General features: G+C 48.9%; 2 protein-coding genes across 3 annotated transcripts; one reads left to right on the top strand and one right to left on the bottom strand.

Annotated features, from left to right (window-relative positions):
- The first annotated feature begins 950 nt into the window (after nt 1-950).
- Nucleotides 951-14,358, top strand: Nudc (nuclear distribution C, dynein complex regulator). The gene is made up of 9 exons (XM_015485441.2): nt 951-1,177; nt 4,159-4,236; nt 11,038-11,241; nt 11,336-11,401; nt 11,900-12,019; nt 12,113-12,307; nt 13,353-13,436; nt 13,527-13,645; nt 14,088-14,358. Exons 1-9 carry the CDS (start codon nt 1,097-1,099, stop codon nt 14,137-14,139), a joined length of 999 nt encoding a protein of 332 aa, XP_015340927.1. The 5' UTR covers nt 951-1,096; the 3' UTR covers nt 14,140-14,358.
- Nucleotides 14,359-14,634: 276 nt separating this feature from the next.
- Nucleotides 14,635-25,026, bottom strand: Kdf1 (keratinocyte differentiation factor 1). Of its 2 annotated transcripts, none has more exons than XM_015485439.2 (4): nt 24,873-25,026; nt 17,690-18,757; nt 17,107-17,181; nt 14,635-16,645 (listed from the first exon to the last, which is right to left on the bottom strand). In XM_015485439.2, the coding sequence occupies exons 2-4, from the start codon at nt 18,723-18,725 to the stop codon at nt 16,563-16,565; spliced, it is 1,194 nt and encodes a 397-aa protein (XP_015340925.1). In that variant the 5' UTR covers nt 18,726-18,757; nt 24,873-25,026; the 3' UTR covers nt 14,635-16,562. The 2 variants fall into 2 exon arrangements, with proteins under 2 accessions (XP_015340925.1, XP_015340926.1); XM_015485440.2 differs by lacking the exon at nt 24,873-25,026 and adding an exon at nt 24,324-24,667.
- Between the last annotated feature and the right edge of the window lie 221 nt (nt 25,027-25,247).

Below are 25,247 nucleotides of genomic sequence, written 5' to 3'. Positions count from 1 at the left end.
TTTTTTTTTTTTTTTTTAATTAGAGCATTATGGGACTGGGGTTTGGCTCAGTGGCAAAGCGCTTGCCTTGCACATGTGAGGCACTGGGTTCAATCCTCAGCACCACATAAAAATAAATAAACAAAATAAAGATATTGTGACCCTCTATAACTTAAAAAAATTAAAAAACTTGGGCTGGGGATGTGGCTCAAGCGGTAGCGTGCTCGCCTGCCATGCGTGTGGCCCGAGTTCGATCCTCAGCACCACATACAAAGATGTTGTGTCCGCCGAGAACTAAAAAATAAAAAAATATTAAAAAAAAAAAATTAAAAAACTTAAATTTTAATTAAAAAATTATTAAGAATTTCAAGGTTGCAATAGAAGAACATTAAACCTTCTAAGTGGGTTGGGGATATAGCGCAGTTGGTGCAGTGCTTGCCTCGCATGCACAAGGCCCTGGGTTCAATCCTCAGCAACACACACACACACACAACCCCCCCCCCAAAAAAAAACCGAAAAAAACAAAACCAAAAACCTTCTAAGCCTGGGATCCTGTACAATGCCCATGAAGGGTGATGATAATGATGAAAGCAGGTTATTTCTTACAGAACTGCTTTCTTTCTGGGTCTCAATTGCCTCGTAGAATTGGAAAACATGACAAAAGACATCTTCAACTCCATTGTTGTACAAGTTCTGGGAGATCACTAGTAAGGTGGAGAAACAAACCTTGTCCCTTTTTAACTTCCATCACCATTCACTACATTTGAGCCCAGGGTTTTCTAGAAGGCTCCAAAGCATCCGGTGACCATAGCAACTCAAACCAAACTCCCGGGCCCTCGGCTCCGCCCACCGCTCCAGGGACGCACTCTTTGATTGGCTCAGCACGTCGACCAATGGTCGGCCAAGCGGGCTGTCTGACGCGCGGTCAATGGCCGCGGACTGGGAGGAAGGCGGGAAGAGAGGGAGAAGGCGGGCCTGGACGGCTGGACGCGTGCGTGTTTCCGGCTCCTCTGCGGAAGGGGGACTAGTGGAGCCGTTGGGCCCGACGCCACTCGAAGGAGCCGGGAGAGTGCGGGACTGCTAGTGCGGAGCTTTAGTGTGGGTCAGGGCCGGCGCAATGGGCGGGGAGCAGGAGGAGGAGCGGTTCGACGGCATGTTGCTGGCCATGGCGCAGCAGCACGAGGGCGGCGTGCAGGAGGTAACGGCCCGCGCGGCGTGGGCCCGCCTGGCCCAGCGGCCCTAGCCACGCTCCCCCTGCCCTTCTCTGCCTGTGCGAGCCGAGATCGACCCCTGGGTCTCGTGGGCCCTTGGGATCTCCCGCACATTCTCGCCGTGCACCAGCTTCCGGTCCGGCCATCTCGCTGGGGGCTCACCCCTCTGGTATCAATCCTGGCCTCTGGGCCTCTGGCGCTCTTCAATAGTTATATTTAAAAAATTCTGGCCTCCTCGAACTCGCCCCTGGATTTCCTCTAAAGCCGTAGGATCCGTCCCTGGGTACTATTCACGCTTCTTGCCCCGTTTCTTCCTTGATGCCTGAAGCCGAAGAGCATCCTTTGAACTATCTCAGACGTTGTAATTTTGCATGTACCCGGACTTGGAGCCAGCTTACCGTAGTGGGCGGGAGAACAGAGTGATGTTAGCACGTGGCCTTTATAGGCTTTCGGGGGGATAGGAAACGTGTATTCGCAGTTGGTTTCCACCACCCATCAACTGGAGACCTTTGCATTTGCCAGTCCTCAGTTTCCTTATCTGTGGGCTGGAACCGCGAATCCCTGTTTTCTTAAACTGGAAGAAAGTCGTGTTTTGAAGTGAAGGATAGAGTTCTCAGTAACAGGGCTTCTTTTCTTAATTCAACAATCGTTTGTCATAAGTGCTTAATGTGTGCTGGACATTTCCGTGACTGGATCCTGGAGATACAGGAGTGGAAACCTTTCCTTGCCATCACAGAACTGGCAAAGAGCATTTTAAACACATAATTCCTATTGAGTGACCAGACCAGTAACACATAGTGTATGAATGATAAGCATCAACTAGCACAGATTCTTTTTTTTTTTTTTTAGTGCTGGGGATTAAACATAGGGACTTGTGTATGTTAGGGCAACCACACAACCCCTGGACTACACATTCAATCCTGTACTTGGGAGTTATTTTGAACAGAAATAGGTAGGAAAGCCTGTTGATATCAGGGAAGAACTCTCGGTTCTGAAATGCAGCTGAGGGCCAGAGAGCGACAGGGATTTGTCTTACGATCATCTGCCAGTCTCTTGACTTAGGCAAGACCAGGCTCCTTAGGCCAGTGTACTTTCCACACTCCGTTGCTGTTTTTGTGACTCACTGAAGACAGGTTTTCTCTGAGCTTTCCATTCCCCTTAAGTTCCTGTGGTAACCATGTATTTAAGGAGGAAGGTTTTGTTTTTGTTTTGTGGTGCTAGGGATTTAAACCAGGGCTTCACATGTACTTGGCACATACATGCTGTACCCCTGTGCTGCATTTCCATCCGTTTTTAAAAGTTAAAAAATTTTATTTGGTGCTGGGGATTGAACAACCCAGAGGTGCTTTGTCACTGAACTACATCCCCAGTTCTTTTTTTTTTTTTTTTAATATTTATTTATTTATTTTAGTCGCGCCCCTCCCCCCCCAACACACAGCATCTTTGTTTGTATGTGGTGCTGAGGATCGAACCTGGGCCGCACGCATGCCAGGCGGGCGTGCTACCGCTTGAGCCACATCCCCAGCCCCCCCAGTTCTTTTTTGTTATTGTTTTTTAATTTTGAAATAGGGTCCCGCTAAATTGCTGAAGGTCTCACCAAAGTTGCTAAAACTGGCCTCGAACTTGAGATCATCCCTTTTTATTTTGGGGATAGGGTCTCACTGAGTTGCTCAGGCTATCCTGGAACTTGGAATCCTCCTGCCTCAACCTCCCGAGCCCCTGGGATTATAGGCATGTGCCACCATTCTCAGGGTGGGGAGGGGAAGGTCTAATTTGCAAGTGTGAAAAGTCTCAGGAGGCTGAAGCAGGATTGGGAGTTCAAAGCCAGCCTCAGCAATTTAGTGAGGCCCTAAGTAACTCAATGAGACTGTTTCTAAATAAAATACAAAAAAGGGTTGGACATGGCTCAGTGGTTAAGTGTCCTTGGGTTCAATTCCCAGTACCAAAAAAAAAAAGTCTACTTGTTTCCATTTTCCTAAGTTTTTGACACAAAATTAATTTTTTAAAAATCATTATTTCTTTTCAAAATGGATTTGGGAGTGAATGAAATTAAAAAGTGTTTAAAAGCAGGAATTGGAACTGTTAGATTAGCATCAGATTTAGAGCCACTTGAGAAATAAAAGGAAGTTTTGCTGGATGTGGTGTGGCACACCTGTAATCCTAGTGGCTCTGGAGGTTGAGGCAAAAGGATCTCAAATTCAAAGTCAGATTCAGCAATTTAGTGAGGCCTAAGCAATTTAGTAAGATCTAATCTCAAAATAAAAAATAAAAAGGATTTGGGATGTGGCTCAGCAGTTAAGTGCCCGTGGGTTCAATCCCCTGTACCAAAGAAAAAAAGAAGGGGGAGTTTCCTGCATGCTAGGCAAGCACTCTACCACTGGGCTGCATATCCAGTCATTTTAAAATTTTTACTTGAGACAGGGTCTCCCTACATTGTTGAGACTAACTTGTAATCCTCCTCCTCTCAGCCTCCCTGGGATTACAGTGTGATGCGTAAATCCATCTCTTAATCACTTGGTTATTTGATACTCCAACCAGAGATAGTTTATCTTAACCTTTGAAGTGGCTTCATTTGCTCCCCTCCTTCTGACTCTGTCCTAGTTACTTAGTGGACTCTTGATGGATTTTTTTTTTAATACTTTCTGGAGACAAAAGCTGGGCCTAGGCATTTCAGGCCTGGATGTAGAAGAACAGTGTTCCATAGGCTCAGGCTGCTTCTAGCACTACAAGGAAAGTGAGGTGGGCATACAGATATAAATAAATGAGAACTCCGTCTTTCAAGTGATTTATATAAGGTTAGGGTAGGCTTCCTGGTGCAAATGGCTAAGGGGCTTGTTGGGAAGATGTCTCAGTCTGGAGATTCGGGTGAAATAGTCAACCAAGTTCGCTCCTAGAGTAAGGAAGTGGCTTTGTGTAGTTGAGGACTCTGATCCCCCATAGCTCTAAGTCTTCTTCCTCTGTCTTTCAGCTTGTGAACACCTTCTTCAGCTTCCTTCGACGCAAAACAGACTTTTTCATTGGAGGAGAAGAGGGGATGGCAGAGAAGGTGAGTGCTGGGGACTTCTATCCCTTGGGCAAGTCTTTCTCATCAGAAGAAAAGCTGATCTGATCTCCTTTTGGCATGATAGGAACTTTTAGTAGAACCATGCCAGTGATTGACAGAAGGGAAGAAGGTTGACAGTAAAGCCCCTTACTGGTGCTTTATTCACTTATTTCCCATAATTTTTTTTTTTTTTTAATTCAGTGGTGGGAATTGAACCCAGGGTCTTGCTCATACTAGGAAGTGCTTTACTATTAAGTTACATTCCTATCCTTCTCTGTGATTTTTTTTTTTTTTTTTTAACTAGAGATTAAACCCAGAGGGGTTTAATCACTAACCACTGAGTTGCATCCCCAGGGCCGCCCCACCCCTCCTTTTTTTTAAAAGCTGTAGATGGACACAATACCTTTATTTTATTTACTTTTATGTGGTGCTGAGGACCGAACCTGGTACCCCCCATGCACACGACCCCAACCCCCAGCCCCTGCCCTTTGTTTTTCTATTTTGAGAGATAGGGTCTCCCTACATTGCTGAGGCTGGCTTTGAACTTGAGATACTCTGACCTTAGCTTCCTAAATCACTGGGATTATTGGCTTGTGCCACCGCTGCCTGCTGTTCAATGACTATTTATTGAATTCTTTTTTTTTTTTTTTAAGAGAGAGAGAGAGAGAGAATTTTAATATTTATTTTTTAGTTATCTACGGACACAACATCTTTGTTTGTATGTGGTCCGCACGCATGCCAGGCGAGCGCGCTACTGCTTGAGCCACATCCCCAGCCCTATTGAATTCTTAATACTTTGTTCATGTTCAGTTCTAAGGTAAACCCTTCAGGATTACAATGTGCATATAGTCATGGTCTTGGTTTTTATGGATCTCTTAGGTGTAGCCAAAAAAAAAATTGCTGTGAAAAAGTGGTGGATGGAGGACAGTTGCTCTGGAGACACAAAACAAGGGCTAACCTAGGGACTAACCTCGGTTGGGGCTTGGGAAAGGTTTCCTGAGGAAGTGATATTGGACATGTGAAGGTTGAGTTAGAGGGAGCTGGAAGAAGAGGGGTGAATTTTTTTTTTCAAGGGGTGAACTCAATAACATTGAGGAATGGTGTTTCAGAACTGCCATGGGATGATGGTAGCTACGGGATAATAAATGTCTACTAGTCCCTTAGAGGTTTTCACAGCCTTATCTAGGCTGTCTTCCCTTGGGATCACTCTTTCCCAGGAGATTGGTGAGACTCTTAGGTAGAAACCTATCTAGCATTGCCACTTGGTCATCATTTATAGCACAGTAGCTCTTCTGTTGACTATATACTATGCAAAGAGCCACTGGATGCATCATTTCCAAGTGCAGAGGTTAAGAGCATGGGCTCTGGAGTTGGACAGATGTGTCTGTGGATCTTGCTCCCCCAATCCCTTCCACTTTATAACTGTGTGACCTTGTGACCACTAAGTTTCTGAGCCTAATTTTTCCTGCTTATGAGAGAGGCTAATCTTTAAATCAGAGGACTGTTTGAAGGATTAAAAAAAAGGTAATAATAGATGAAGTGACAGGCATATGAGAATACAGCCTATAATTTTTGTGAACTCCTTGGGGCCAGATCTGTTTGGGATTTGGAATTCTTTGGGTTTTAGAAAGGCAAGATTTTTGCATATACTGTGCATATTGCATATAGTGTACCCTGATCCAGGGGTCAGAAATAGCATCCTGTAAGCAAACGCCTTAATATTTCTGCAGAGAAATCATATCAATCTTCATACCAAATGTGAGTAATCAATATTATAAATATCTACATATCACAAACAAAAAATATAAAATGCTTTTAGTTTTTAATAACTTTTGGGGCTAGGAATTATGAATAAAGAATTGCAGACTTCAGTAAAGCCACGGTGATCAAATCAGTGTAGTATTGTCTGAAAGGAGAAATGGACCAGTGAAGCAAAATAGAGAATCCAGAAATGAAGTCTAGTACCAGGGTTTGAACCCAGGGGTGCTTAACCACTAAGCCTCACCCCCACAGGGCCCTGCTTTTTAATATTTTATTTAAAGACAAGGTCTCGCCAAGTTGCTGAGGCTGGTTTTAACCTTGTGATCTTCCTGCCTTAGCCTCTTGAGCCACTGGGATTACTGGCATGTGCCACCATGCCTGGTGTTAGGGGCTTTCATGGAAATTTCATTACATAGGCATGATTGATTAGATCATTGGCCATTAAGCAGTCAGTTCAATCTCCACGTCCCCTCTCTGTGTTGGGAAGGGATCTGTGAGATCCAATCTTCTGATCTTGGGTGGTCTTACTGGCAACTAGTCTTTATCCTGAAGCTATATGTGTAGAGTCCTAACAAGAATGGCCTCATTAGAACAAAAGAGGCTCCTTTTACTTAGGAAGTTCAAAGGATTTAGGAGCTCTGTGTCAGAAACCTGGGGTATGGACCAAATACTGCCTGTGCTTCTGATTGTCTCTTGTATCCCTGTGGTGTTTGTTTATGCTTCTTTGTCCTTTGGAGTTCCTGTATGTTGGTAGATGTATTTCAAGGTTTGATTTGCTCAAGGTGAGTGTTTTTGTTTTTATTTTTGTTTTTCCTCTCCTGTGTTTATAGATGGTCATGTGTACTCCATGAGGAGCACACGATGTTTGGTTGTTTCTTTCTCCCTCTCTGTTTCTCTGTGGCACTGGGATTGAACCCAGTGTCTGGCCCTCTTAGGCCAGCACTTACCACTGATCCCAGCCTGATCTCCTTTGGTTGTTTCTTTTTGTGATGTTAACAATCACTAATCATTCCTAAATCTATTTCATTCCTCAAGGTTTGCAAAATGCTGATACTTACATTCTTTCTTTCTTGGTGAAACTTTCCTCACCAACCATTTGGTTACCTGAGACCTGTCTTGAACTCATAGACAGAGCACACACACGAAAAGCTCTTTCCTCACAGCTTTTGGGATAATTACTTGGTTCCCAATCCAAAAGTGACCAGTGAGGGGGTTCCCCCTCATTTTTGTTATAAATTAATGAACTTGAGTAAACTGTGTTTCGGGCACTTGGAATTGTTTTTACTGAGTTAAGCCAAGAGGGAAATCTATGTCAAAGGACACGGGCTAGTTTGGCTCCTGATAATAATGTTGAGACTCTTGTCAGCTCCAGTGCTAAGCCCTCTCTCCATTGCTTGTGCATGCCCATATAGTAGTCTGTTTCTTTGTTATGCCATACCATACTTCCCAAATCCTTTGTCCTATTTTAATGTGAGTCTCCTTTCTGTCTGTCTTTCTGTCCTTGGCTCTCAGTAGAGGATATGCGGGGGTTCTTTGTGTCATTGTTCTTTAAATTTTCTGTGTTTTTACAGGGATAGTTCCCAATGGATTAGCATTTTAGCAAGAACTGTTTCATAAAATTCTTCCCTCAGAAAAGTGTTTGAGGTATTTTGGGTGCTACAAAGCTAAATCAGGCTAGGGTGGTGTTTCTAAGGGCCATATGTCAGAGACCTAGATGGTTAAATTCAAGGAGGAAAAGTGCTGATGGAGGGGTTGAGGTGGAGTTCTGTGGTGCCCTCAGGAAGAGAGAGGGCACTTAGTTGGTGAGAATCAGGAAAGGTTTGGGGGAGGATGCAGCACTGGAGTGGCCTGAAAGCTGAAGTGGGATTGGGATGGCTGAGGAGCAGGACAATGTCCCAGGTGCAGGAGGCACCGTGACAAGATGCACAGTAGGAAACTTGTGGTAGGGAAAAAATTCTAGAGGGAAATTCTTAATCCACCAAGAGAGGGCATACGTATGACCCGCACAAACTGGGTCTGATCTGAGGAGGAAGAGGAACTCCCAGGAGGTCAAGGTCAACAAAGAGCAGACCAAAGGACCTGAGCAGAGAGAGGCTGAGGAACTAGGGCTGTACTGTGGGCTGTGGGGGAGCTGGGGTGGTTCTGCACCAGAGCTGTTTCTGCTTTTGCTGGAAGTCCAGACAGGGAGAGTGATAAGGCCCAGCCTGAGGTGGCCAGGATGGCAGAATGTTGAGTCTGGTAAGATTGGTACCAGGTGGATACTCACAGACTGAGACTGTGCCTCAGGCACCTGGATGGGTGGTAATTCTGCTCTTCAAGGTGGGAGCTTTAGGGGAGGAGAAAGTTGCCAAGGACACTGACTTGTGGGTGAAGGTGCAGAGACTCCAGGTTGGCTCTGGGCATCACAGCAGTGGCCCCCAGTGATGTTCTGGTAGTTGCAGTGCTGGGGACCTTTGGATCTGTGCCTTAGGTGAGGATCTGCCTCCTCTCACTGCCTCCCCAGGCATCCCCCAGCTGTCACCTTTCGGTCCTTCTCCAGGAGCCCGTTTTGGGCAATTGGGTGAAAGGCAGAGGTGAGTGTACTGTTCCAGCTCTTTGGCTGTGGTGTAGGGGAAGGGTGGGGTGGGGCAGGGCTAGGGGACAGGAGAATTGCTCAGGTAGGGAGGAATTCAGTAGGGTTGTGGTTGAGATTCCCCACCAGAGTCAGCGCTATTGTCTACTCTTTGAATGTGTCCTCTCCCTCAACTGTGTTGGGGTACCCTCTTTCTAGGGTGGTGGAGTTCAGGACCTCATGCCTTTGGGTTCAGTTTAAATGACTTTGCAGTCTGCCCTGGCCAGACTGATGAGAACCACTCTACTCCCCATCACTCAGCCCAGCCAGGGAAAGCCTGTGCTCACATGTGCCCACCCAGCAGGCCCAGCCCCCTCAGACCCTTCCCCATCCTGCTGGACTGTTTTTTCTAGAGGTATGTCTAGTGCCTGAAGCGTGACTCCATGATAGCCTCTTGGTTGGCACCTCTGTGGAGGCTGCCATATTGCCAAGGATGTCCTTCTGGTAGGAGGAGGGGTCAGAGGCCACTGTGATTGGCCTTGACTCTTCATCTCTGCCCTCACTTAACCTCCAGGAGCTAGGAAGGTATAAGACAAATGGGATGTGACATGATTCATAGAACTGGGAGAGGGGAGGGTCCTGTTCACGCCTCCCCTTGGCTGCAGGTTGGTGAATGGCTTGAGTTCAAGGTCCCCTGATTAGGGACTTGGGCAAGGCCCTGTGGTTGAACAGTCTGCTGTGTCACTGTCTCATGACCTGTTGTTCCTCTTGACAACAGAATGGCCCTCAGGTGGCTCATTTCTCACCCCTCCCCCATAGTTTTATTAACTCATGTGCTTTGTGGGGGCTTTTGGTGGCCTTCATCATTTCAGAGTATGGCACACCTATGGTGTGGCATGTGGGCTGCATTTGGGTGTAGCCTGAGGAATGGAAGCAGATGGATCAGAATCCATTGGCATTTGACAGAACCCCAGGTCTGGCAGCCTGTGAGTGACTTCTGTGATCCTGAGCCTTTGCAGATCCTTTTCTCCACCTGCTCGGATTTAGAGGTGTTTAGAAGATGGTTTTTATACCACTGATCACTTGGTGGGTATTCTGTGAGGTCTCCAGGTACAGGTGTTCGCATGTGTGCCATGTATTGGTGGTCACAGGGTTGGGTAATGTTGGGTAATGTGGCACCTGCTGAAGGACTGGAGGTAAAAGTCAAAGAGACATTTGAAGTGGTCTTGGAGAGTGAGTAGGAGCTTGCTGGATAACCTGGGAGTGGGGATGAAGATGTTCTAGGCAAAAAATAGCACACGCCAAGGCTGCTTTTAGAGAGGCACCGAGAGATAACCTCAGGGTGACACTCCAGAGTTTCTGATTTAGTAGGTCTGGAGTGGGGCCTGAGATTTAGCATTACTAACGGGTTCCAGGTGATCCTGGGACTGTCAGTCAGGGGAGCCCCGCTGGGAGCTGTTGGCCTGCCACTGTTTTTCTATTGTGTTGAAGGTGCTTCTCCCAGTTCCCCCTAGTTTATGTACACACAAGCCCAGCTGGTCAAGGTTTTGGGAAGCCAACACATTATGTATGACTTGTTGTACCCAAGCAAGGGACTGATTGTACCCAGCTCTTGATGAGTGCTTTCATATTCAGTCTTTCTGATAGATAAGGAACCTGAGAGGCTTAGAAAGAGTCAAAGTTATTCACTTGTGAAGCCTCACAGCCAGATAGTGACAGGTGACAAGACGGGTAGCACTTCAGTGTGGCAGGGAGGTCAGCTAGCAGGTTGTGGAATGGAAGCATCCTGGGAACGCTTAATGGGAGAGGAAGGGATTAAAATTGATTGCTTGCTGGCTAGGGAGAGGGAGACCAGCCTCTTGCCTAGGAAACTTCTGGCTTCTGCTAATATGGCCATTCTGGTGTGGTGCTGCCTGAGTGGGGCTTTGCTTCTGGGGACAGGACACACACAGGTAAAAGAAGTAGAGGATCAACTTGCCCCTTAAAGGGGCTGGCTGATGCTTGATTCTGCTTATAACAGCTTTACTTTTTTTTTTTTTTTTTTCTTTCATGTGGTGCTGGAGATCAAACCCAGGACCTTCAAGCATGCTAGGCAAGTGCTGTACTGCTAAGCTATGCCCCTGGCTCCAGCCTGTTTTTTTTTTTTTTTTTTTGGTACCAGGGATTTAACCCACGTGCACTTAACCACTGAGTTGCACCCATAGCCCTATTTTATTTTGATACAGGGACTCACAGAATTGCTTAGGGCCATGCTGGGTTGTTGAGGCTGGCCTTGAATTTGTGATTCTGGTCTCAGTCTCCCAAGTTCCTTGGATTATGGGCATACACCACTGTGCCAGGCTGAAGGTATTCTCATTATTACTCTGCGATAAGTGTACTATCTCCGCTTTACAGGCAAGGAAACAAGTTCTGAGTACAGTGCTTTGCCCAGTGCCCAGCAGGTAGAGATAAACTTGGGACACTGTCCTTACTGTCTTCTCTGCATTTTCCAGCTTATCACACAGACCTTTAACCACCACAACCAGCTGGCACAGAAAGCCCGGCGGGAGAAGCGAGCACGGCAGGAGACTGAGCGGCGGGAGAAGGCAGAAAGGGCGGCCAGGTTGGCCAAGGAAGCCAAAGCAGAGACCCCCGGGCCACAGATCAAGGAGCTGACTGACGAGGAGGCAGAGAGGCTGCAGCTGGAGATTGACCAGGTTAGGGTGGGCTTCCCTTTTTATCCCCCCCTAGATTTCCATTGGCACTAGAAAGTGGGGACTGTGTTGCCAACTGCTGTACCCTTTGCCACAGAAAAAGGATGCAGAGAATCATGAGGCCCAGCTCAAGAATGGCAGCCTTGGCTCACCAGGGAAGCAGGTGAGATGGATTGTTGACACTTGGGACTAGTTAGGGACTTGAGAACTAGCCTTTCTCTAGTCCTCTGGAATGCTCTCCTTTACCATCCTCTGACCCCTAGCTTTAGGGATCCTCCCCATATTTCAAGATCTGATTCACAGACATAGAACACATGGATATGGGTTAAAAAACAAAACAGCTCCCACTAGCCTTAGGCCTTACGTAGAAAGCCTAATACCCTGAGAGGGCAGTGCCTATATAGGGCACCATCCAAAGTAGGCTGGGGGTCTGTGGGTACAGCCATGTCCTTTGTCACATGGGTATAATAGTTTTGAGTTCCTCTTAGAGATCAGAACTAGTTTTACCTCTGGTTCCTGGTGGATTAGGGTATTGGGTCTATCTACCCCTGCATGAAGTGGACAGGGGCCAGGTCTGTTTTGTGGCTATATGCCCAGTGCCAGCCGTGGGCCTGGCCCAGTGGAGTTTGGTCTTTGTCTGAGCACCTCCGATTGTGAGCAGGAAGCTGAGGAGGAGGAGGAGGAAGAGGACGAGAAGGACAAAGGGAAACTGAAGCCCAACCTGGGCAATGGGGCTGACCTGCCCAACTACCGCTGGACCCAGACCCTGTCGGAGCTGGATGTGAGTGACTGGAGCCAGGGGTGGAGGTCAGGGAACCAACCTGGGGTCTTGGTGGCCCCAAGAGACCTCTCCTGACTGTCTGTGTCCATGCAGTTGGCAGTGCCCTTTCGTGTCAATTTCCGGCTGAAGGGGAAGGACGTGGTGGTGGATATCCAGCGGCGGCACCTCAGGGTGGGACTCAAGGGGCAACCAGCAGTCATTGATGGGGAACTCTACAACGAAGTGAAGGTGGAGGAGAGCTCCTGGCTCATTGAGGATGGCAAGGTGGTGACAGTGCATTTGGAGAAGGTGCGTGAGATCTGGTTTCCTAGCATGGGTGCTGACAAGACGGGTAGGGACCTGTTGATCCACTTGGGCCATACTAGGGGACTTTGGAGTCAGGAAAGAGCTGTGATTGAGAGTCCAAGTTGAACCCTGTTTGGTGCCAAGTCTCTGCCTTTCCATCAAGTTTGCACATGCTTTCAGTTCCACACATACTTGAACCTCTACTCTGTGCATGTGCTTGCTGTTCTAAGGATTGGAGAGAGAAGAGTGAGCAAAATGTAGAAAAGTCTACCCTCAGGAAGCCGACCTTCTCTACCTCACTGCCTTTCCAGAGCTGAGACACAGCAGTAAATAAAAGGGGTCTCTATCAAGGGACATAGTTTTTGCAGTACTGGGGATTGAACCCAGGGCTTTGCACATGCCAGACAATCAAGTATCACTAAGCTATACTTCCAGCCCTTTTTAACTTGAGACAGCATTTCACTGAGTTGCCTAGGCTGGCCTTGAAGTGCCATCCTTCTGCCTCAACCTCCCAGTTAGCTGGGATTAAACCCATGTCACCAAGAAGCCTGGTTTCACTCTTTAGCTTCTTTCCCTCCACCATGCATGACTGTCTCCCTCCATACTTTCTTTTATTTTTTGGTCCGGGGAATGAACCCAGGGGTGCTTAACTACTGAGCTACATCCGCAGCCCTTTTTATTTTTAATTTTGAGACAGGAAGTAACTTGTTAAGTAGCTTAGGGCCTCAGAGGCTGGCTTTAAACTTGTGACCCTCCTGCCTCAGCCTCCTGAGCCAATGGGATTACAGGTATTTGCCATAGCATCCAGCTTTTTCTTTCCTTTATGATGCTGTTTGTCACTGTTGGCCTCTGCGTCTGTCTCCCCCAGCTGCTAGGAGAGCAGAGGTCTGGCTTATCTATATTTCTGGTCCCAGCACAGGCTTGTGGGAGTCTCAGGTACAGGATGTGGATGGGAGGAAATTTGGTTCTGAAATGGTTGAAGGGTGATTGCTGGGGCACAGAGTGAAGGTCCCCAGCTTGCTACCACTGGGTGTCCTTTTCTTTACAGATTAATAAGATGGAATGGTGGAGCCGTTTGGTGTCCAGTGATCCTGAGATCAATACCAAGAAGATTAACCCTGAGAACTCCAAGGTGAGCCCTGGCTGGTTGGAAGAGCTTCGGCAAGGAGGTGAGGGACCTTAGTCTTAGACATTGACCTTCACTGTCCTTGCCTGCCTGCAGCTATCAGACCTGGACAGTGAGACACGCAGCATGGTGGAAAAAATGATGTACGACCAGAGGCAGAAGTCCATGGGGCTGCCCACATCGGATGAGCAAAAGAAACAGGAGATTCTAAAGAAGTGAGCAACTCAGATGGGGACTTGGGTAGGGTGGGTACCTGAAGCTCAGACCTGGGTGACAGTAGTGAGTGGGGTCACCCAGCAGGACTTAGGAGTTGCCCTGCCCCCTTCCAGCATGAGCCAGCCAAGTTTATGGTTTTATGACCTTGACTTACCTACCCTAATCAGTTGCTGAGGTCACTCTTAGGGCAAAGCTGACTCAGGGTAGGAAGCAAGGGGTTACAGGCAGTCATTGCCACCTACAGGAAAAGTGTGTCCAGTGTTGGCAACTGTTTCCAGCCACAGGGCCTCCAGTGGGCCTCAGACACCTGGGACCCCACCCCTTCCCAGCCTGACTCCAGGTTTCCTAGGGTTCTAAAGAGGTTAGACCTGACATCTAAACTGGGAGACCAAACTGGCTTAGGAGGACTGCCTGTTTGACCTTCTTCTTCCACTTCTCCAGGTTCATGGATCAGCATCCAGAGATGGATTTCTCCAAGGCCAAATTCAACTAGCTCCTGTGTTTGCCTCCCTGAACTCTTGGGGTTGAGCCCCCAGCCATCCAGCTTCTTTCCCATCCTTCCCTGGGACCAGGGAGCCTCAGGGCTGGGGCAGGCATAGGACTGGCCCAGGCACACAGGTCCCGGGGCGTCATGGGAGAAGGGCTGGGGCCTTGGGGGTCTTGCCCTCCCCAGTTGGCCTACTGTTACACATTAAACCTCTTCACCCAGCTCCACCTGTGTCCTTTCCTCCTTCTGGCCTTTCCCTGGAGCAGGCCTCTTGGCTGCTGCTGGGAGATAGGGTTTTGGCTTTTAGCCCAGATTCTGCCATGTGACCTAGGGCAAGTCCTTGCCCTTCATGGGGCCTGAATTTCTCCTCCTTTCTTGGAGGATTAGGACAAGGTTTTTAGTCTGTATGGCTCCAAGCAAAGGAGAGTTTTTCTGGCTACAGAGCAGGACGTATGTCAGATTCTCAAAGGAGCCCATGAACCAGCAAAGATTAAGGCCAGCTGGACTTAATTGATTTTATTTTCATCTCTGAGGGTCCCTCCACCACCCCCAGCCCTGAATCAAGTATTTTTCCAATTCTGAACTGTTTCCCAGGGCAAAAGAGCAACAAGGCCTTGGTGACACTGCCTAGCTCAGGTGAGGGAGATGGGATCACCCATGCCTTAGATTTGTTCTGTGTAGTACAGGGACCTGCCCTAAAGTACAGGGTAAAGTCTGGTAAGGCCCCACTGTTTTTGTCTCTCATCTGGACATGTGCAATTTTTAAGGCCTCAGAGCCAGCCCCCAGGCAGTAACAGAGCTGAGGACATGTTACCTCTGTCCAGCCCCAGGACCTTTAGCTGGCCCTGCCCTGCTTCTGCCAGAGGGTAGAGGTCATTGCAGGCACCATAGAGGTTACTGCAGCACTTACCTTTGTCTCTTTCCCAAATTTGATAAATCCTGTTTTAGGGGAATGCAGATGATAGTTCACAAGGCTGTTTACCAGAAAAAGGTGCTTTACGGCTGAGGCTGGAGTGGAGGGACTGGTGTCACTCTCCTACTGTGGTGCTCTGTAGTTGGTTGGATGGAAATCAAACCCAGGGAGGACCTGACTACTAGACAAATGCTGCCACTGAGCTACACACACCCCAGCCTGGTTTTATTCTCAGGCCTTGACCTAGATGGGACAACAGAGCCTAAGGAAAGGGCCCAGTTAGATTGCAGTAGCTACAACTGGGCCCCATGGTCATAGCCCTAGGGGAGTATCCTGTGTATCTAATAGGAAACTGGACAAACAAGTAGTTTGTCTAGTCACTTTCCAAAGGGTGCCCATGGGGACATAAAAAGGGCTGCAGATAAAGGGGTAGGAATGGAAGACCATGAACATCTTCCAGCTTGTTTATTAGTTGAAGATGGGTTGGTGGACCTGCCCCAGTCTCTGCTGAAAGGATCCTATTAGACAAGCCTGTTTGAGGAGCAGTGAAGGATAGGCTGGATGCTGGTGCCCAAGCAAGGGGAACCTTCTGCTGTCCCAAGGTTAGCTTCCAGGTCCAGAGCCGCAGTTACCACCTCTGTGACCCACTAATTCCTTGACTTTTCAACCCCAGGTTCCCTTATACTCTAGGGTTGCTAGAAAGGCCAAGGTAACTGAAAACCACTGTGCTGTTAGCACAGGGAAGAGGTGGAGGGGACCAGCAGGGTTAAGCTGGGTGGGGGCTGCTGACAAATGATCAGGGATTTGGGGGGGGGGGGACTGGGATGGCTGACAGGCCAGCCTGCAGGCAGTGGACAGGGGGAGCAGCGATGGTGTCAACAAGCATCCCTAGAACTGAGAAGTCCAAAAGCTATTCAGGTACCACACTGTTCTTGGAACACAGGCAGTATTGCTCCACATCATGACCTCAACTCTGCCACACAGCCCAGCCTCATACCCATGTCCTGTCTCCTGGGCAGCCATTAGGCAAGGCAAAGCAGGCAGAAAGGACTATGTTGTAGCCCAGATTATAAGATAGGAGTCCATTACCTTTGTACTTTCAACTGTGGTTGTTAGCTAGAACAAACTGCTCAACAGCATAAAGTGAAGTGGGCACTGCCCACCCACAACTCAATCTACTTAAGCTTCAAGTTTGCAATGATGACTACTTGGGGTGACATTACAAGGACAGAGTTGGGATTCAGTCCTGGAAGATAACTTTAAGTCTTTGTTTTCCATGATCGATCCACAGAAAGGAATAGGTCCAGGCAGGGGTCAGGCCAGCTGGGGATGTGGGCACTTTGGCCCTGTGAAATGCACATGGTCCAGGAAGCAGTCAGTGAAGGCAGGAAGAGCTAGAGTGGGCACTGCTTCTGGCCTCACAGTCCAGCCTCCCTCAAAGAAGGTCCTGATGCCTCTTTATTTTGTAGGCTACGTTGCTCCCAAGAAGGGTTGTGCCTGCTGTACCCAGCAGGGATTAGCAGTACACCTGGAGCAGGGGTGCCCCTGAGGAGTCTGTGTCAGTGCCCTGGAAGGCCGAGTCATGGCTGGCTGGGTACCCTGGTGGGAGGAGGAAACAGGCTGAGAGAGGGGAAAGAGTTCATCCAGGGCCCACTGCCAGGGAGAAGCCTGATGAGAGGGAACAGAGCAGGGCTTGAGCCTGGTCAAGTCACTCAGCTTGAGTGACTTTTTTTTTTTAATTTTAAACATCTGAATCCTAGCCTCCTTCTCCCAGGGGGTTGTTGTGAAGGCCCAGAAGACAGTAGAACCACACAGGGTGCCTTTGTAACAGAAGGCTGAAGACTGGAATTGGGATTGGGTCCCTTCTAGCCCATGTTTTCTGAGCACCTCTTATTTGAAGCCAGTTTATAAGACTGGGATGAGTTTATGGCTGCTCAGCCCCCTTGTCCCTTTCTGACCTTATCCTCCCCATCCCAAAAAGTAGCTGGGAAAGGGGCATGTGAGGGGCCCCTAGGATAGTTCCCCCACCCTCTGCATTCCTTGTGGGATCAGGACCACACCTGGGGTTCCATATGGCCTCAGCTTGCGGGCGATGGCATCTGCTGTTGTCTCCTGGGAGATCTGCACTGTCAGTTCTAGGAAGGGAATATAAGGGAGCAGTGATCATTTCACATTCTTTTATCCCCACCCCCTAATTCAGTTTGCTGCCTAATGAGGGGTCACTCATCCCTGGGTAGGGCTAGAGGAATAATGCTTAAAAACAAGGACACAGATAAACTGCATGTGTGCCTGTCAGTTGCTGTGGTAGATGGGCAGGTGGGTATTTTGGTTAGGCCAGGCTATGTTAGAGGTTCAAGTTCATATGGGCCCCAGGCTAGGTCTGGAAGCTACTGGGGCAAGTAGTAGTGGAGGAGCCTATTAGGTCAAATTGTTGTCTGGGTGGGTCATTGCACTTCTGGGACAGAGCAATGACCCAAGAGCATGCTCCTCTCAGCCTTTCTCAGATCTCACTGGGAAGGGCCAGAGTGGGAGCTGGGGAATGGAATGCACGGGAGAAAGGAGGACCCACAATAGCCCAAGACCCCAGTCCAGCCCCTCCTTTGGCCAGAGCCTTCCTTACTCTGACTCTCTGGTCCCACCTACCATCCTGGCTGAGACCTGAGCCCACCATAGTCTCATGGCCACTGTCAGGGGCAGCAGTTGGGGCTGCAGCCCGGGTGGAGCGCCCCTCTGAGGTCTGTGGGCGGGCGCGGCTCTTTCGGGTACTAATGCGAATAATGCCGCGCACCAGGCGGCCCTCAGCGTCCTGCTCGTCCAGATGGTAGTCCTGCGTGATGCTGCTGATCAGGTCCGAGATCTTACTGGTCTTCTCCAGGAACACCGTGTCCGACGTGCATTTGGCCAGCTCGTCGATCTGGTGTACGCTGAACAGCTCGGTCAACTTCTTGAATATGAGCACGTCGATTTCCCGGCTCGACATGGAGCCACTGCCCATCTCCGGCAGGTCCAGGTCCGACTCGTGGAAAGAGTAGTACTCCTCTGAGCCTCGGGGACTGCTGGCAAGGGTGCTCGGCAGGCTGTGCCGCGTGGGAGGGGGCTGGGCCAGTGGCTCCTTGCAGCAGGAGTCCGAGTCCGGAGCTGGGGAGGTGGTGCTGCGGTAGGGGTACACAGGGACGCCTTTGAGCTTGACATCAGGGTAGCTGAAGCTGCTGCCCACTGCAGACTTGAGCCGCTGGCCATCCCGGCGGCTAGGGGGTGGGCGGTCGGGGCTGGGGGGTACTCCATTGTGCTCCTTGGCCCAGCTGGCTTCAGCAGCCTCCTCAGTGGAGTCCCCAGCAGACAAGCAGGGGCTACAGCCCCGCACACAGGCCCCGCAGCGCTGGAGGCAATCCCGGCAGCGGCGGAAGCAGAAAGCAGCCCGACACCAGTCCCACCCCCAGGGGCGCCAGAGCAGGCAGCAGGCTGGGGGCTCGGTGGCCGGCTCTGCAGAGCCGGAGATGAAGGTAATGCTCTCTGGCCCATGGTGGCCAGGGTCCTTGGGGTCTGGCCTCCGGGTGCGGCGGCCTGGTGGGTGCTGGGGTGTTTCATTATACGCCTCCAAGCATAGCTCTGTTGGCTGCTCCCAGGGTCCCAAGCGAGGTGGCCCAGATGATGGGCGGGGCTGTCCTGGCCGGGGCATGGCTCACTGCATGGTCTCCTGCAGCCAGGTACCTGCCGGGAGAAGCCAGGAAGAAGTCAGGACGGGAGGTCAGGGACAAGCTCCGGCCGTCCTAAAGAGAATAGACTTCTGACTTCTGAGAGGCCAAGTGTGCCCATTAACCATCTGTTTGTGCTCTTCTCTCCCCAAAGAGAAACTTTTTTGGTCTGACCCAAATTTCAAAAATCTCCTGGGACTTCACACCCACCGAATGACTACTTAAACTAAACAAACAATGGGGGGGGGGGCTGGGGTTGGGGCTCAGTGGTAGAGTAGCATGCATGAGGCACTGGGTTCAATCCTCAGAACCACATAAATGTAAAATAAAGATATTGTGTCCACCTAAAACTAAGAAATAAAATAAATATTAAAAAAATAAACTAAACAAACAACAAAAACCCAGAAAACAAGTGTTAGCAGGATGTAGAGCAGAGTCCTGTGTGTTGCTGGTGACAGCAAAAATGGCCAAGTACTGTAGGAAACAGTATGGAGTTCCTTAAAAAATTAAACATAAGTGCTAAGGACATAGGTCAGTGATAGAGCATTCAATCCAGCATTCATGGGTTCCATCCCTGGCACTGAAAAAAATATTATTTTATAAAACACAATTACCATATATACCAGCAATTCCAGTTTTGGGCATACTCGAAAAACTTGAAAATGGTCTTGAATATCTATTTGTATATAAGGCTCCCAACAGCATTATTCACAGTAGCCATGAAGTGAAAACAATCCAAAATGTTCCATCAATGAATGAATGGCTAAAGAAAATGTGGTCTATGCAGACAATGGAATATTATATGGCTTTAAAAGGAATGAAATTTGGGCTGGGATTGTGGTAGAGAACTTGCCTAACATATGTGAGGCACAGGGTTTGATCCTCAACACCACATAAAATAAATAAATAAAATAAAGATATTGTGTCTATCTACAGCTAAAATTTTTTTTTAAAAGGAATGAAATTCTGATAATACTACAAAATGCTTAACCCTTGTAGACATTATACTAAGTGATATAAGCCAGAAAGCAAAGAATAAATATTGTATTGCACTACTTAAATATATCAAATAGTTGGGGACAGTGGTGCATACCTATATCCCAGCTACTCAAGAGGCTGAGGCAAGAGGATCACAAACTCCATGCCAGCCTCAGTAACTTAGCAAGACCCTGTCTCACAATAAAGAATAAAAATGGTTGGAATTACAGTTTGGTGGTAGAGCATCCCTAAATTAAATTCCTAGTACTGCAAAAATAAATAAATTAATTAATATCCAGAACAACTAAATTCATAGAGACAGAAAGTATAATGGTGGTTGCTAGGAGCTGGGGCAGAGGGAATGGGGAATTAGGGTTGAATAGGTAGACTTTCATCCGGGGACGATGAAATTTTGGAGATGGATGGTGGTGATAGTTGTGTAAGAATGTGATTGTACTTAATATCATAGAACTGTAAGCTTAAAAGTATTTTAAAAAGCTGGGCACAATGGCGCACACCTGTAATCCCAGTGACTCAAGAGGCTGAGGCAGAAAGATCGTGAGTTCAAAGCCAGCTCAGCAACGTAGTGAGGTGCTAGGTAACTCAGTGAGACTCTGTCTCTATAAATAAAATATAAAAAGGGCTGGGGATGTGGCTCAGGGGTTAAGTGTCCCCAGGTTCAATCCCTGGTACAAAAAAAAAAAGTGGTTAAAAAATACTAAAATGATAATTTTAATGTATATTTTACCACAAAACAGAAAGATTTCTCAGGCTCTCACTTTATGAGAAATGGACTCCTTGGTTCCTTCCTACTGTTGGAAAGCGTGGCACAGAGCTGCTGAAGGACTCAAGAAATGCCTTTCTATCCACTTGCTATGAAACCTGATCACTAGCACTTTCCCTTCCTTCTTTTTGTCCTTCATATCAGACATGGGAATGTAATAGGTCCCCTGTCTGACTCAGCTGCTCTCCTAAACAATATTTAACACCAAGAAGTTTTGCTTCCTCTGATTAGAAAAAAATGAGACACAAAATACATCTTCATTCTCTTTCTGACTTGGTTGCTAGGAGGCTCAGAGCTAAGACTTTATTCACTTATAAATACTGAGCCTGGCTCTGTCAGGCACTGTAGAAGATTAATGAACTATAGACCCTGTACTTGGTGATTCACACATGCTTTTGTAGAAAAACAGATTCTTAAAAGCCTGTAAGGTAGAAGATATAAGATATAATGAGGCATTATGGGAATAAATAGCTGCCTGAGGAAGAATAGGCAGTGGTGTATTTGGGAAGTCTTTTTTTGTAGGGGCTGGGGATCAAATCTAGGGACTCTCTATCACTGAGCTATATGCCCAGCCTTTTCATTTTTTTTTTAAAGAGAGAGAGAGAGAGAGAGAGAGAGAGAGAGAGAATGAGAGAATTTTTTTAATATTTATTTTTTAGTTTTCAGGGGACACAACATCTTTGTTTGTATGTGGTGCTGAGGATCGAACCCGGGCCGCACGCATGCCAGGCGAGGGCACTACCGCTTGAGCCACATCCCCAGCCCTCATTTTTTATTTTGGGACAAGGTCTCACTAAGTTGCTGAGGATGGCCTTGAACTTGTGATCCTCCTGCTTTGGCCTCATGAGCCTCTGGGATTACAGGCTTATGCCTCTGTGCCTGGCTTTGGGAGGGTTTTTGATCACATATAAGGATTTGCTGGGCACTAACTGTCCTTAGCCTATATTTTCTGAGATACCATTCTTTATCTTTTTGTCCCTGATTTAATGACACTGGGGTCCTAAAACCTGGTAAAGTGTGAGGAAGAAAGGACTGAGCACCAAGATATCTTTTTTCTAGTTCCATTCTGGCCCTTATGTGTGCCATCAGCAAAACAATGCCATCTCCCTGAACAGGCCCACCATTTTCTCTAACCATTAAGGACCTTTAAGGCTACCTCCTTCCCTACTACTTGCAGCCAATGAAAACTTTGGAAAAAAAAAAACAAAAAACCACAAATTAGAGAAATCTGGCAGACACCACTTTAATCAAATGATCAAAGTTAATATAACTAATAATGTGATGAAATGACATCAAGTGCCTCCTGATCCTATGCACTAAGAAGGACCCACCACTACAAAGCACACCTGACGAAATGATTATCCTGAATGTGATCACGAGGACACGTAAGACAAGCCCAGTTTGAGAGACATGATAACACATGCTGTGTGATCCTGGATAGAACTGGGGAAAAGGAGGAAAATTTGGAAAACTAGCTAATGTGGATAATTATTGAAATTAGAAAACAGACTAGCTAATGTGGATAATTATTTAATAGTAATATGCCAATATTAAATTTTCTGAATTTGATTGCTATAATTATTTAAGATACTGTTCTTATTCTTAGGCAATATACACTAAAGCACTTAGGGGTTTAGATGCACCTCTGCAACCTAATCTCAAATGGTTCAAACCAACCAACAAAAACCTAGAGCTGGAGGGAGGAATGTTGGACTGTGGAGGGGTGAGGAGGATACAGGAGTTTTTTTTTATTCCTGCAACTCTTCCACTCCACAGGTCACACAGCACTCCTCCTGCATGGACCTGGAGAACCCCTAGTCAGATGGAAACCCCTCCCCACAGCCTTCACCTGGGCTCTGTGGGCTGGGTCAGCCTTGTGCCATCTGTTTTAAGATGAGCCTCTCTCCCCAAGAACCAGGACCCAGAAGGGCAAGGACTGTGTTGGCTCCCTTTCTGTTTCAGCGTGTGGAGCAAGGTCAGGTTCAGAAGGTATTTCAGGGAACAGACACATTTTATGTGACATCAGGGTAGAATTAGGACCACTGGGTAGAAGAAAAAGGCCATAGGCTGACCAGAGTGGGCACCAACAATCCAGAGGAGAGGGTATGTGAAATCTCATCTCTGAAATTGTAATAAGTGACTTTAAATTCAGGGGCACCTGATTAAAAATCTTTGCCATGGTTTGAGCAATGTAGGGTTGGGCACAGACTTATTTATTCTCCTTCTCTCTCTCTCTCTCTCTCTCTCTCTCTCTCTCTCAACCAGGGATTGACCCCAGGTGCTTAACCACTGAGCAACATCCCCAGCCCTATTTTGTATTTTATTTAGAGACAGGGTCTCACTGAGTTGCTCAGTGCCTTGCCATTGCCAAGGTTGGGTTTGACCTCACAATCCACCTGCCTCAGCTTCCAGAGCTGCTGGGATTACAGGCGTGCAACACCATGCTTAACCCATTCACCGAATTTACAAATATTTACTGAAGGCCTACTACATGCCAGACATCGTTCTAAATTCTGTGAATACAGTGATGAAACAGACAAAACTCCCTGCCTTGAGAGTTTAGAGAAAGTGATTATTGATGGCTTACATTGTTCTAACTGCTTTGTCTGTAATAAACCAATTAATTCTGACCACTCTCTTTATGGTATTATATACAGAAGCACAGAAAGGTTAAATAAGTTGTCCATAGCCACACTTTTATTTGTACCCAATTGGCCTGGCCCCAGACTCTCATCCACTTCCATCCCAGTTCTCAAAAGAGGGCTCTTGACAACCATCCCAGCCCATTTGTTACTTGTAAGGAAAGAGGCACTCAAAGCTACCAGCTCTGTGGACAGCCTGTGTCCCAGGAGGCCCACATGGGGACCCCTGAGTATTCTAGGCTCAGGCCTTCATCTGGAGTGTGGGATGATCTACACTGTTCAACCATACTGAGCTCTGAATGTCTGGATTTGTAAGAGCATCAGGAGTTACTGGTGATGGGCTGGATCACTGTCTCTTTCCCCACCTCCAATCCTTTAGGGCTTGCTACTGTTGATTAAATTAATCCAACATATTTATTGTTGGGCCCAGCACTATATTAAATGCTGAGGATATAGCAGTGAATGTTCAGGAACAGGCTCTAGCCGAAGAGGATTTTCACAACTGCCCTGTACTATACCTCCACTTTACAGATCCGAAACCTGAAGCTGAGAGAGGTGAAGTGCCTTGTCACAAGACACCAAGCTGGAAAGGGATGAAGCAGGATTTATGCTATGTTCTGCCAGGCTCTGGAACCCATGCATTTTGCTCTGTGCCATGCACCTCCAGTGGGGTGGGATGATGTGGGGACCAAGACCTGGGGTCAGTGCCTGGCTTCTGTTTCTCCTCCTGAAGTCAGTCTATTTCTTGCAGGGTATATCTTCCTCTCCTTGCTGCTACCCCCCCACACCCCCGTCCCAATCTTAGGAACACTCTCTTGGTTTAGTGAGGGAGGCCTCTATTTTGGTTGGGGGCAAGACTCTTTGGCCTCAGGTTCCTCATCTTTTAAATAAGGAGAGAGAGTACTTTCGTGGTCTTCCTATGAAGAGTCAATGAAACACAGTGTACAGGGGTTTAGCAGAGTGCCTGGCATCTGAGAGGAGCTCAGACACTGAGCATTCCAAGGTACCACAGAGATGATCCCGAGCTCAGCCCACTTCCCACGAATGCTTCGCCTTTCCGCCATCGTCCCCACGAACGGATGCACTTCAGTCCTGGACCCTCCTCCCAGGGACCCCGGGGCAGTCCAGCCGCAGCAACGTCTGTCCCACCCCACGACGGGAGGAGCAGCCCCGCTCACCAAACAGCCGTCGGCTCGGGCGGCCGGGGGGGGGGGGGCATCCATGCACCTTCAGTGTCCCGCCGCAAAGGAGCAGCCCAAGACTCCCTGTCCGTGGGCGCCTGGTCCTGGGTCAAGGGGAGCCAGACCCTGCGCTGCCCGGGACAGGCGCAGCCTCTTGCCAGCACTGCCCTCGGGGCGAGCGCCATCCCTGCAGCTACATGGCCTCCGCCCGCGGGCAGACGCAGCCGCTCCCGGGTCCTGACACCGGTCCTCGGAGTGAGCTCGGCCCTCGCCCCGACGCCGTTCCCACCCTCGGGCGAGCGCGGCTCCCGCACCCAGTCCCCAGCCCTCGGGCGCGCACGGCCCCCTCGCCCCACTCTGCCTGCCCAGCCCCAACGCCCGCTCAGGCCGCTCCCGGGCCCGGCCCGCGCACCCCGGAAGTGGGAGGGGCACCCCCCGGGGGGACGGAACCCCGTGGGGACCCTCCCCGTTCTGGCGCAGCCTCGCAGGGGCTCCCCCCTCGGCGCCGCCCCAGTTCGCGCCCCTCGGGCCCGCCGCGGGGCTTACCTGTCCCGCCAGGTGAGCGGCCTCCGGCTCAGCGCTTCCCCCGCCCCCTTCGCCGCTCACCTGGGGCGCAGGTGAGCGTCTCGCGGGAGCGCTCCACGGGCCGCCGCTGGGGACACACTTCCTGCCTCCGCGAAGTGCTGCCGCCGTGCACCTGGGCTGAAGCCCCGCCCTGGGGTTCTGGGCGGGCACCTGGGCTGGGCCCCGACGCTCAGCCGGACTGCCTAGCCCGGAGAGTGAGGCCCCGCGGGGGCGGCGGGCGAGTGCTGGGCTCGGGCTCTCCTCCTGTCAATGGGCGGGCGTCCCTGCAGCCTCCCAGCGCCCTTAAGGCTCCAGCTCTAAGGGCATGTCTGGGGAGCCTTCTCGGACTCCTGAGCC

This window comes from Marmota marmota, unplaced genomic scaffold (genome assembly GCF_001458135.2).
Source record: "Marmota marmota marmota unplaced genomic scaffold, marMar, whole genome shotgun sequence".
NCBI lineage: Eukaryota > Metazoa > Chordata > Mammalia > Rodentia > Sciuridae > Marmota > Marmota marmota.
Note: the sequence above shows the minus strand (reverse complement) of the source record. Positions and strands in the feature narration are given on the sequence as shown.